At 38.3% G+C, this 13,503-nt stretch overlaps 1 protein-coding gene across 1 annotated transcript in view; it reads right to left on the reverse strand.

Annotated features, from left to right (window-relative positions):
- Positions 1-9,249: 9,249 nt before the first annotated feature.
- The window catches only part of GPC6 (glypican 6), a 772,215-nt gene continuing 767,961 nt past the window's right edge, over positions 9,250-13,503 (reverse strand). Inside the window, exons 10-11 of the mRNA XM_038759586.1 lie at positions 11,351-12,063; positions 9,250-9,604 (exon numbers count right to left, since the gene is read on the reverse strand). Of these exons, the coding sequence (XP_038615514.1) occupies positions 11,861-12,063 (203 nt within the window). The 3' untranslated portion in view covers positions 9,250-9,604; positions 11,351-11,860. The remainder of the gene's footprint in view (positions 9,605-11,350; positions 12,064-13,503) is intronic.

Consider the following 13,503-nt stretch of genomic DNA (forward strand, 5'->3'; position numbering starts at 1 on the left):
CTACCCCAGTGCTTAATATAGTGTTTGGCACATAGAGAGCACTCAAATACCATGATTATTATTATCTTTCTTGGAAAGTAAGCAAGACTCTTTGCTTTGGTTCAAGGGCAGTCTGGAAGTAGCCTCAATTCTTGGCTCAGAAGAGCCTCAACAAGAAGTTGGGATCAGGCACTCTGACATTCTCCACTTTCCCAAGACATTTTTTTTATGGTATTTGTTAAGTACTTACTATATTCCAGACTCTGTACTAAGCAATGGGGTAAAATGCAAGCTAATCAGTTTATACACAGCCTATTGTTCCAAACAGGGCTCAGAGTTGTAATCCCCACTGTACAGGTGAGGTAATGGAGGCACAGAGAAGTGAGACAGCAGACAAGTGGAGAAGCGGGATTAGAAGACAGGTCATCTGATTTTCAGGCCTGTGCTCTTTCCTCTAGGCCACACTGCTTCTAAATCTAAGGTCATTCCTTAAACTTACCTTTGACACAAATGTAAATCCACATATTCCACAAGTAGTCATCTAAATTCAGCCCACGGAAGCTCCTGATTAGCATGGGGCCAGCTGATTTGATTCAAAAAAATCAATATGGTCAGTTAACCTTCACCTATCCCTCTGAGGAGACACTTAATCACTGAAAATTGATCTCTGTCATCATCCAAGATGCCATAATAGGGAGAATCATCTTCATACTTTCTCTGTTCCTTCCAGATTGAATTGGAGTGACCATTAGTGGCGAGGGAGAAGAAAACATTTTTTTTCCTTGCAACAGATAAGAAATCACAAAGCACAAGCTATGCACTTAATTCCATTATTTATTTGAGTCCATCAGAGGGTACCAAATCCCTTGTTTTCAAACCACCAGAATACATTCCCTTCATGGAGTACACATCAATATGAAGGTGAAACGATTTAAAACTAGGAGAGTTGGTGACATGGATAGAATCGCTTAACACAGTAATAAAAGGAGGAGTTGAACAGTGTTAATGAGGAGTAGATATAATTTTATTTTTCATAATGATAAAGCAATCTAACAATACACATAATTTGCTGTCATCATAAAAAATAAACGGCAAATAAGGCATGTTTAAAGTCTTTACTGAGGCGTCAAGTATATACATACAGTACTGAATATAGTAGCAACAGTGTAAAAGATTGCCTCACACGTTATTACTATTATTGTTCTATGCAATGAAGAAGCTTAATAAATGATGCCATGAAAATGACCCCTGAATAGGAAGGAACTTTTTCTGTACAATCGGTAACCCCAACAAATAGCAACCTTCCATCGTTCTCCAATTTCCTAGCAAGGAATGTTAATTCATATGGAAGATTCTCAATATTTACTGAAACTGCTTCAAAGGAGGAGACTTTGAATTGTGGGTAACTCCCAATCCTTGACTAGATTTTCTAAAAGAAGATAGGCTTGGCGAGACAAAACTTTTCACCTTGTTTATCCACCACAGGGGCAGGAATGTTCAAAATGATGGCAGAACTACAGCTGCCAATGTGTCAATCTCTGACCTCTTGTGCTCCTTCTCTCTGACTCTCAGCACTCTTTTTAATTGATCTCTTTTCAGCCTTGGAGTTTTCCCTTATCCATTTTTTTTTTCTGCAAAGACTTTTGATAAAAGCAGTAGGGACAGATCAGCAGAGAATCTGATACTTTAGGATTTAGAGGTACTTAACTGTGTGCTCAGCCTTTTCACGCTTTAGATTTATGACTATCTTGGCATAACAACAACCTCTGCTATTTCTTATTGCTTAATTAGGAAAAGTCTTCAAATTTTTCCCTAGTGGTTCCAGAATGTTTAGGACCAAATACTTCAACAGATGTGAAATGTCTTTTGAATGACATATTGAGAAGGAGAGTGTCAGGTTACATTTCAGGTTCCTTCTACCCGAGTTGAAAAAAATGTCAGGATGTGGTGTTTAAACAGCCATAGGATTTTGCCCATGAAACTGTGGGTAACTCCTGATTTGACTCCTCAGTGCCATTGCCATTTTAAATATAAACAGGCTTCTATTATCCGTGTGAAGTAGTAGTTGATTCAACAAAACTGAAATACTTTTGTCTTACACTGTGGTCAAGGAAAATGTAATCATTAATATATGCACAACACTGCGGCAGGAAAAGTAGCTTTACAGCAACTTTGCAGGCAACAAGGCTCCGGAGGTAATTTTTGTTTGGGGATATTGTAATTATCTCCATCTGTTAACATGCTCTTTTATGTGACCTTAATTTTTGATTGTGTACTTAAAGGAGTGTCTGGCTTGGCACCTTAAGTGCCACTGTTAAAATACAAACTTTTATAAAGCCTTTGTCTAACATTAGGTAAGGTTGCAGTGGATATAAAGCAAAAACTGTTACTAAACTTTAGTATGATGCACAACCCAAACCTGAGTTTGGGTTTAAAGAATGTTCTTGGAATACTCTGTCTTCAGGATGGGTAGAAAAAGCTTTCTCAGCAAGAAAAAAAACACAATGAATATAAATGCGAAACAGTACAGAGCAAACCTGCAGTCACATGTCTATTATTGATGGATGGGAGCATAGAATTTTGGGATCTAAGCTGCTTTGTGATTTCTGCAGACTGTAAAATATCTGGCAAGAAAAATCATGTAACAAACAAGTATCAAAAAATACCTAGAGTGAACCTTGTAGGAAGAAATTGTATTTCCATTAATGACTGCTATTTCTGAAAATGTCCAATATTGGAAGAGCCTTTACTAGAGGATGAGGGATGAAGGAAGAATGGACTGGGCAGAAGTAGCATCTGAGAACCTCTAAAACATCAAGCCCACTTTTCTAAGGTCAGCAAGGAGTCTGAAAGCATGATCTCTTAAAAAACAAAAGCAGACCAAAAAAACCCCCAAAACCCAACATCCTGCAGCAGTTAGGAAAAAAAGAGACTTGTGGTTATTAAGAAAGTTCAGAATCCGGAGCAGCAATTTATGGTGTCATTCTGGTAATAGAGTTCAGGTTCTGGAATACTGGATAATGGGAAAGGAGCACATGATTCTAAAGCTATAATTTAGTGAAGGGGTTTGATGATATCATTAACAATCAGAGCCAAGCTCGTGGTTTATGACTCTTATTATCAAGATCTCAAGACTGAGCAAGAGCTTTGGTAATTAATATTATGCTCTGTTTGCTTTTTCAGAGTCCAGGTTTGAAAAAGCAAACAAAACAAAAAGAAAAACATTGGTCATCACTGGATCACTGTTTTAGAAGGGAATCAGATCATTAAAAATATACATATATATTGTGGAATATTGCTTTTTTTCCATTTAGGAGATTCTCATCATTTATGGCAAACGAAAAACATAGGAAATGCAGCATTTATGAGATCTTTGTCATTTGGCCTTCAGTTCAGATAATTCTAGGTGAAAATTCCACCAGCATACTATGCTTTAGGGAGACCCACTTTACAATAGACAATACTAAAACAGAGGAACCCTGTCACGAGTAGGATGATTAGAGGATTGAGGTTTATGGACACTGGGCCTCTACCTGCTCACGGACCATCCATCTCCAGAGTGGTGATGTAGTGCTCCCTCTTTTCTTTATTTGAGAGCAGGAGGTTATGTCTTCTAATTCCAGCTGCTAATATGCTGTCTCCTTGTCTGACAGGATCTGGATGCAGGAGTTCTATGATTTTCATATAAGGTGAGAACTTTCAAAACAAAAGCAAAAGTGGGCAAGAATCAAGGAGTTGGAGGAAGATGAAACATGGACTGTGAGCCCCATGTTGGACAGGGTCTGTGTCCAACCTGATTAACTTGTATTTACCCCAGTGCTTAGAAGAGTGCTTGGCACATAGTAATCACTTAACAAGAACCCTAATTATGATGCTGATGATAAAGACATAGTTTATGTCTTTATAGCTTAGCTTCATAGCTTAAGTTACATGTGTTTGATAGAAGCCAGAGAAACAGATGCAAAAACCAGTGAAGGAGTACAGGATTGGTCCTGGGTTCTTTTGCTCCCAGCTCTGAGGTTTGCCTACTCTGTGTAACCTTGAGCAAGTCACTTAACCTCTTTGGGCTTCACTTTTCTCATCTGTAAACTGGGGATAAAGATATCTGCCCTCCCTACTGTTTAGATTGTAAACAAGATGTGAGACAGGGCCTGTGTCCTACCTGATAATCCTGTATAAACTCCAGCAGGTTCCGCAGTGCACCCAGAAAGCACTTAATAAATACCATAGGTATTAATAACTGCTCAGAATATCACCAGGACTCCTGTTTACTAAGTAAGACTTCCCAGCCAAGCTGGCAAAAAGGAGACGTGAAAAAAAAAGCCAGAGCTAGAGATTCTCATCTATGTCTTTGTGTATCTGGATTTATAGATCACAAGATGGTTTATAATTTAATCTGGTTGTCAAGTATCCTTTGGAACAACCAGTTCATGCCAGGTGAATAGGAAAGTGCAAAGATTTCACTCATTTTACTACCACAGAACTTCTGCGGTGGAAGACTAAAGGATACAAATTGAATGGGCTGGTAAATCAGGTCGAAGACTAAAGGATACAAATTGAATGGGCTGGTAAATCATTTACGTTTGAGTAGTTGGCGAGTTGAAATGTGGAAGTATATCACAGATCTCAGTGCTGGTATCTTTAAATAAAATCAAAAGGAGAGGAAGCTGGGAACTGCAGTCTAGGTACGGGTATTGTATGGGTAGAAGAGAGCAGAATCCTTTTTGAAAACAAGTGAAGAGCTAGTGACATAAAACAGGAACTCTTAGGCAAGGTAAACATTGTATTCCCCTTTTCTAAATAATATATAAACTTTAAAATAAAAGTAAGAAGTCTGTCAAATCAATTTTAGAAATATATAAAAGAGTTTCTTTGTAATTCTTCATTCTACCCCAGCGCTTAGAACAGTGCTTGGCTCATAGTAAGCGCTCAAATACCATTATTATTATTATAATTATATATAATTATAATTATATAATAATAATAATAATAATAATAATAATAAATGTCCAGAATGAATGCTTGAAAACTACTTGAAAACAAATAGAAAATTCAGTACAACTATACTAACTTGCTAATTGATGTGCAATGGCTCACACAAATAAAAATTTTAAACAATTGCTGTATCACCAATAATAAAGACGGTTGGCCTAACTTGCTCTTGATTAGTATAATTTGGACATATCTAATGAATCACACACACAATCCCCACGGGTAATTATTTCTAATATATAATTTAGAAGAGAAGGTGAACCAAAAGACACTGAAGATGACATTCTGTCTGAAGAGATTCTGTAGCATTCAACCCTCAGCTCTTGCTTCTTTTTTCAGTCACAATGGCTTATGTTCAAGTTATTATGGCTTTTTGGGACTACTAAAACAAAGGAGAGCAAAAGGACACTTGCAAAATCTGATAAAGCAAAAAACAAGCAACCAGACTTTTTGGCAGTGCCCAGTGCTTAGAACAGTGCTTGGCACATAGTAAGCACTTAATAAATACCATAATTATTATTATATTGAAGGTGCATGTAAAATCAAAAACGTAGCAAATGGCTTGACACTTTTATGAATCTTGCAGAAGGAGAGTAATGATTTAATAATAATAATAATTGTAGTATTTGTTAAGCGCTTACTATGGGCCAAGCACTGTTCTAAGTGCTGGGGTAGATACAGGGTAATCAGGTTGTCTCATGTGGGGCTCGCACTTTTAATCCCCATTTTACAGATGAGGTAAATGAAGCACAGAGAAGTCAAGTGGCTTGCCCAAGGTCACTCAGCTGACAAGCGGTGGAGCCAGGATTAGAACCTACGGACCCTGACTCTCAAGCCCGGGCTCTTGCCACTAAGCCACACTTCTTCTTTTTGTCATCACTACTCTTGATTTCTTTTCAAAATATACTGGAAGGGTTAAATAATGGATGGAACAATGGAACAATAGCCATGGCCTGGCTGTGCTGGGCCAGATCATGGATCCATCCCAAATCAGGCCTATATTTCAACTGTTCTTATCGCATCGGAAGTTTTGGGAGAGGACTGGAGTCAAGGACATCTGGTGGAAGATCTGTAATTAACTATTACTAGGCTAAGAATTCTTGTTTATCTGAATTCAAAGCAGCACACCTGCCCAAATACTTATTTAAACTCTTAACTTCACAGATTTTAGTAAGTCTCCACTTTTTTCATTCATTCATTCATTCAACAGAGCATAGTTGTTAATAAACTGAATTCTTAGGTAAGATTTTAAAGGTAAGTGAGGTAAGATTCTAAAATGGCCTGCATTAGTAACTGCCACCTAAACTTCCTTTGTTCTTGTGTATTAGGCTGGGAAGACACTTTTCCCCATGCTTGCAGAAGGAACACTGCAGAGTTGCATGCAGACAAAATAAATGGTAGTAGCAATATTAAAATGATAGCCGCAGAAAACAATTTTCATTTAAGAGCTTTACCAATACCAACTGTCATTTTAAACTATAGCTAACAAATTCACAGGATGCATTGTTCAGAAGGAAGTATAAATTCATGGGTTCCTACATATATAACAGATGCACTGAATGACCTTGAGTAGTTTGCAAACTTAAGAACAAAGAACAATAAGAAATAAGATAGGGATACTACTAATAATGCGATTTTCTTCCCTCCTTCACCTTATGCAACTTGTTCTCTTACTCCCAGGGTGAAGGGCAACAGTAGCAAGGGGTGGCTGAAATCCAGACAAGGCAGGAGGGCGAAAGGGAGTATGATTTATTCCTCTTCAACAGGAGAGTAGTGGAGGCAGATAAAGACGATAGCAGTGGTGGGGAAGCCCTTCGCTCCATGGTGACACTCTTTCTGGAACGAGGACACTTACTTTACAAGCCTTATGACACTTTTCTGGGAATCAGTTCTCTCTGGCCTTCAATTTTCATGACGTGCCATTTCGGAATTCAGTAAAAATATTCACTGGCTCAGTGAGGTAACAAAAACTTATTTAATGCTGAGGTAAAAAATGTTCTAGAAGCATGAGGCATTATTGTTGTTGTTCTCATTAACTGATTGCCAAAGATTCCATGCTGAGAAACAGTGTGGCCTATTGGAAAGCGCATGAGCCTAGGAGTCAGAGGACTCAGGTTCTAATCCGGCCTTGCCACTTGTCTGCTAAATGACCTTGGTCAAGTCATTTAACTTCTCCATGTCTCAGTTCCCTCATTTGCAAAATGGAGATTCAATACCTGTTCTCTCTCCTATTTAAACCGTGAGCCCCATGTGGGACCTGATTTCCTTATATCTACCTCAGTGTTTATAGTAAGCATATATATCGCATATTGTAAGCACTTAGCAAATACCACAATTATCATATTATTATTATTATCATTATTATTTTTCCAAACAATTTCCCACCCCCAAGACTGTAAACTTGTTGTGGGCAGGGAGCATGACTGTTGATTGTCATTTTGTACTCTTCCAAGCGCTTAATACAGAGCTCTGCACACAGTAAGTGTTCAATAAATACAACTGAATGAATGAACGAATCCAGAACATACTATTTCATAAAGCTAAATATGTTATGCTTATCCTGCAAATAATACCTACCCCTAACTTTCTGTGTTTTCTTTTCTTTCAACTATCTTGTGCCTTCTGATCCCAAGATAGCCCCTCTTTTTGAAAAAAATGAGTTTGAGAAAACAAGTAATCTCTGTTTCATATCTCTCTGCCACTGCAATTGAAATTTGATCCTCATCGTTGCTCGACTTTAGGTTTCAATCAATTAATCAACCAAATTTATTGAGCACTTACTGTACTTGATTACCTTGTATCCCCCCCAGTGCTTAGAACAGTGCTTTGCACATAGTAAGTGCTTAACAAATGCTATTACTACTACTACTAAGCACCATACCAAGTGTTTGTGGGATGTGGACTTATTTCTCTATTCTACTTTCCAGGTGATCAAGGAATACAACAAATGCAATTAGCACATGTTCTTCAGTCCTCATTGAAGGAATATATTGATATCTTCTCTACCAAAGGTGGATCAGTATCTGTGCTAATGTAATCATTACAGTGAGCAGTGTTGTGGGGAATGGAAATGTGACTGCAACCAGTGGATTGAGAGTATTTATTTGGATGAAAACTTGGCACTAGCTGGGGTATCCAACAGTTAATCCTCATCACTTTTATACTTGGTTACATTGAAAGTTTGAGGATTACACATTTCTGAATAATACTATGTCCTTATTTCTGTCTCATGCCTGTATTCATCAAGCATACTGGAGTAAAGAAATTGTGATGTTAAATAAGGATCTGATTTGTAGGTTTAAGATTTTTGTCATCAATTGAAAGGACCCTTTATGTTTCTCATGTAATTAATTTCCACTCCTTCAAATAAACTTGTCATACCTAGAATTCTCAGTTGGAATCCATATAATGTTTCCTAAAATTGTTCTTCATTATTTCTTTAGGGAAAGTAAAAGGAAAAATGCTGGGAATTAAATTATAGTGTTTCTTTTGAGTAAAGGTGGACCTTTTAGCACATTTGCTGTGTTTTATGAAAACATTTTGAAACACGTACTGTATCCTACAGAAAGTAACCGTGATTAACTATGAGAAAATGGGGACATTAGAAAAGTGACTATTGATGACCTGTTTAGCATACCACTTGAATCTTTCTGTGAGCATGCAAAGGAACCATTTTAGCAATTCAAAATTTTTTGTATTAGGTAATTTTATCTTGGTCAATTTGAGCCCCTTTCTACAAAATCAGTCAATTATTTCTGCTCTAACTTGAACAGAGCTGACACTTTTCCCTATGGCATTCTATTTTAGATGGGAAAAGAAGAGAGTGCACATTAGAGAGCTGCAATTTCCATTTCATCAGTCAAATGTTACACTTTGGTTGAGTCTAGTAATTCTCTTGTGGATGGGAAAATAAAGCCTATGCTTTTAGATACATAATATATTTAGGATGTCAAGGTGTTGTCATGTTTTTATTCATCACTACTACCAAGTTCCCAAGGAGGTAATAAAGAAAAATGTGTAAATGACGCTGGAAAAATCTAGGAGGTGAAATCAGTCTTAGAAGCCCCAGTTTCCATCTGAATTAGAAAATAAAATCTTTAGTCACCAGGAGAGTCATTTGAAAGCATTTGAAAGCATATATATAGTGCATGACTATATATATTTTTCCTACTGTAGATTGCTATTAGGAAAATTCATTTTTTAATTAAACAGCCTTGAAAATTTTGCATATGGGAGAAAAGCACAGTTCCACATTTCTAGTTTTTAATAAGTCTAGAGTACTGGTTTTTCCATATATGTCTCAGGGGTTGCTGTAAAATGATGCCAAGGATGCCATGGTAAACAGAAACAGGACAGATCAGGGAAAGTTAGGGAATTCTAAACACTACACTACCTCCTTAAATTGGAGCAATGGAAGTTAGAAGTTGTATTTCAAAAGCTTTCCTGAAATAGGGCAGTTAGATTGAAAGGATGTCAACTGCTCTTGAAAAACAGAAGAGGAGCTTCACTGATCAACTGAGCCTGAAATCAAAAGACATAACACGTTGGGGAGGGAGGCAGGGAGATAAGTTGGGTAAGCCTACCTTGATTAATACTGCGTACCGAGAGCTGGGCAGGCACAGGATTTTCATTACTACTCAGAATGAAAACAGAAGAAAACAGTTCAGAGATCAAACCTTTTGGAAAATGTATGGATTACTGTAGTTTAAACTGAACTCGGTAAATTAGTGGAAAGATGTAATATTGACTCCTAAGGTCAGAATTGAACTGATCTTTGAAGTCACTGCAAAGATTTGCCTGCACAATTGGTAGTATGACAGCAACACCAGTCAGGGAACAGGATGGCTTTCAATGAGACAAATAGTGCTGGATTGTTTAAAAGATTTAAATTTAACAGCCTCAAATCTAGGGTCTTAAAAATCTACATTAAAATAATTAGGTATGATATAATGAGAGTAATTGGTAAATACCTTCTTTTTGTGTGAAACTGCTTAAGTATTCCTACTACTATTGTGATATTATGTACTACTTATAGCTCATACTTAAATCAATAAATATAATTTTGATGAAAAATAGGATTGAAAATGCCATTAAGATACAATTACTGTCAATGAGTTAACTGTTACATGACTGGAAATTTCATAGTATCTTGAAACTCTGGCTGAACCCTTTCCAAATTAATAAGAATCAAGAAATACAAGGAATGCCGATGGCTTAATATCACTTGATTTTCAAAAAAAGCCCTTTTGTTCCCTAAGGAGATGGAGCAGAGGGGCCTGATTTTTGTTTATTTGATTACATTGGCTAAAATCCTGATGCAACTGAGGTCACCCAGGTTCCAGCCAGGAATTTCAGATAGCAGGGTCATGTTTCATGTAGGTGATGGTTCTATGGAAGTGACTGGTTCTTTAAGCTTCCAGTTACTATGAAATATAGAGTTCCGACATTCCCCGGAACTCTGGCCTCACTTTGAAAGAATTTCATGCTAAAGCACACTTTTGGGTTTTTAATAAATGGACAGTTAGATACATGAAAAGTCCTCTTTCTTGATTCTTAGTGCTCACAGGTCATTAAAGAGTCATTTCCCTGAGCAATAGAAAACAAGAAGAGCTGGTTGACAAAACATTTTTTTACAAAGGTGTCAACCCTGAGCTTGTAATTAAGAAGTTAAAATCTGTGATTTATATATTTATATATATATATATAAAAATAGATGATCATACTAAGACTAAAAAAGTGAAAGAAATCTCCATGTCAATACTATCATTTTTTTTTTGTCTTGACTTCTTCTTTCTTCTAGAATGCCCTTGTGATGAGGAAACCAATTAACACAAAGGAAGTACCAGAGTTATAGATGGAAACTTGCTTTGGGTCCAATCACTTATCAGCCCACTGTAAGAACTGTTATGTTGGAAGAATAATGAGCAGAGGAGTAGGGGGATCTAATGACTGTCAAACCTGTGGTAAATGCAAGTAGATTATGTCACTAGAAATTATTTCAATCCAAACCACTGAGGAAAGGTTTATCAGTAGAGTTGTTCAGCTTCACTACCGTTGATAGAAAGTTAAGTGAAAACCTCAAAAGAACTTGGGTAAAGCGCTTAGGATAAAATGGTGCCATGACTGAAATTCATACTGGGCAAAGAGGAAACAAATCCCAAATAAGAAGTAACATGAGATTCTGAGCCCTGGTGGAGTTGCTTTAGAAGTAGTAAAAGCAAACTTCTATGTACAGGCTCCATGTCTTCAAACCAATGGTTCAGTGTGGATGCGGCTGAAGTTCAAGACATTCACCATCGAGGAATACTGTATTTTTACTACCATTTTTTGACTTTGTCTTTTTTAGAAAAAAAAAAAGTTCAGACTTTCTCCCAAGTACCTTTCCGTCAATGTGAATTGCTACAGAGAAGCCCCCGGAGAGGTCAGGATGCCAACAAAGAACTGCTATTTTTGGGGCTGGTCTTCATCCTCTTGGCCTATCTGTTGCATGCACAGTCATCTTGGGCTGGCTTCTGTAGAAGGAAATCATTTCTTTTCTTCCTTTCTTTTCTTTCATAACAAAAGAAAAAGCCCACTGTGAGATCCCATTACTTCTGCAGCAACAAAAAAAATGAAGGTAAGAAAAGTCTTCTGGTAAGAAAGATCTGAATAGGAATTCTCTTGAGAGCAGACAGAGTCTGCACAGCTATCGGAAGGAGACAGGAAACAGTTAAGTCTGGCACCGGGTATCTTTGGGAAAACAAAATGGGGAGCAGGTGACAGTTCTGCTCACTTGTCCTAGAAAACTGTTAAGTATCTGTGGCATGGTCCATATTCCAAGAGTGTAAGAAAAGAAGAAATTTGGCTGTTCTTACAGCTAAAAGGCAGTTTGTAGGACCCAAATCCAGGATTATCTCCACTGTCTCTGCAGAGCGAGGAGCAGGCAGGCGATGGGCAATGGGAGGCGTGAGTGGCTAGGTTTGTCCGCTGAGGACTCCACCTCCCTCCTGTCTGAGTCCACTGGGGATGCTTCAGTAGAGACGAAGTCAAACTCCGTCGGGCAGATGTCATCTGTGCATCCACTTCCACTGCCGGAACCACTGGTTTCATCACCTAGGGCGGGAAAGACCCAAACCACAAAATCAGAGAAAGAAACAAAAGAGTTGATGCGATACAACAGGAACAGTTTGGAATAGAAATTAACATGCTGTGTGAATGTTTTAAGGGCTGGACTGTTTAAAAAAATTGATTTTTGGATATAAGCAGTAGATATGAGATGCTGGGTAATACTTAAATCTTGGCCTCTGAGTGTCAGATCCTGCCCAAAATAATTTTATATGGACAGTCGGAAATAATGATTTCATGTTTTCAGAGCAAACAGCGTTTTCTTACTGCTATTTGCTACAAGCCAGGCACTGTACTAAATGCTGGGGTAGATACAAGATAATTGGGTTGCATGCTTTCCCCGTCGCACATGGAGCTCTCTCAGTCTTAATCCCCATGTCATAGATGAGGTAACTGAGGCTCAGAGAAGTTAAGTGACTTCCCCAAGTTCACACAGCAGACAAGTGGGCAGAGCTGAAGTTAGAACCCAAATCCTCTGACTCCCAAGCCCATGCTCTTTCCACTACGCCATACTGCTTCTAGCATTGAGCTGTGACAGTTATTTCTAACTACCTGTTCTCCAAAAGAGCCTTGATTAATTGTGTTCCCCTGATCCACCTCCGATGCTCCCTGAGACCCCATCTTTCAATCAAACTAATCAACCAGTTGTATTTACTGAACTTTCACTGTGCACAGGATACACAGGTACTAAGCACTCAGGAAAGTACAATTGAATAAGTAGACTGTGAGTCCATTGTGGGACTGGGAACTGTGTACTTCCTGATGAACGGTGCTTAGAATAGTGCTTCGCACATAGTTAGCACTTAACGACCATAGAAAAAGTAGAGGAGCTCTCTGCCTTCAAGATGCTCACAAATAAACAGGGCATTGCCAGCTGTTTTCATCTTTCTTTGGTCTCCTTTTTCCGAAGCACTACCTCCAGTTTCTGTCACTAAACAGAGTAACGACTCCAGAGTAGTTTGGAGCTGCTCAAACTGGTTCTAAGTGCACCTATAGGATAAGAACAGAGTGGTAAGCACCTGGTACCAGGTGGAATCAGTAGAGACTCTCTTCTTTCCCCTTTAATATTGGAGCAGCCTGGCCTAGTTGCAAAAGTATGGGTTTAGGACTCCGAGGACGTGGGTTCTAATCCCGGCTCTGCCACTTTGCTGGGTGACCTTGGGCAAGTTGCTTAACTTTTCTGTGCCTCAGTTTCCTCATCTGTAAAATGGGGATTAAGACTGTGAGCCCCATGTGAGACAACCTGATTACTTTGTATCTACCCTGGCACTTAGAACAGTGCTTAGCATATAGTGAGCACTTAGCAAACACCATCATTATTATTAATATGATTACGGCAGCTAACCTCTTTCCTAAGGGCCTAGGAGAATCAAGAGGAGAGAAAATAAGCCAGAGTTTAAAGAGGGGGGGGAAAAAGTATCAATGGTC

The sequence above is a fragment of the Tachyglossus aculeatus genome, chromosome 17 (assembly GCF_015852505.1).
Source record: "Tachyglossus aculeatus isolate mTacAcu1 chromosome 17, mTacAcu1.pri, whole genome shotgun sequence".
Lineage (NCBI taxonomy): Eukaryota > Metazoa > Chordata > Mammalia > Monotremata > Tachyglossidae > Tachyglossus > Tachyglossus aculeatus.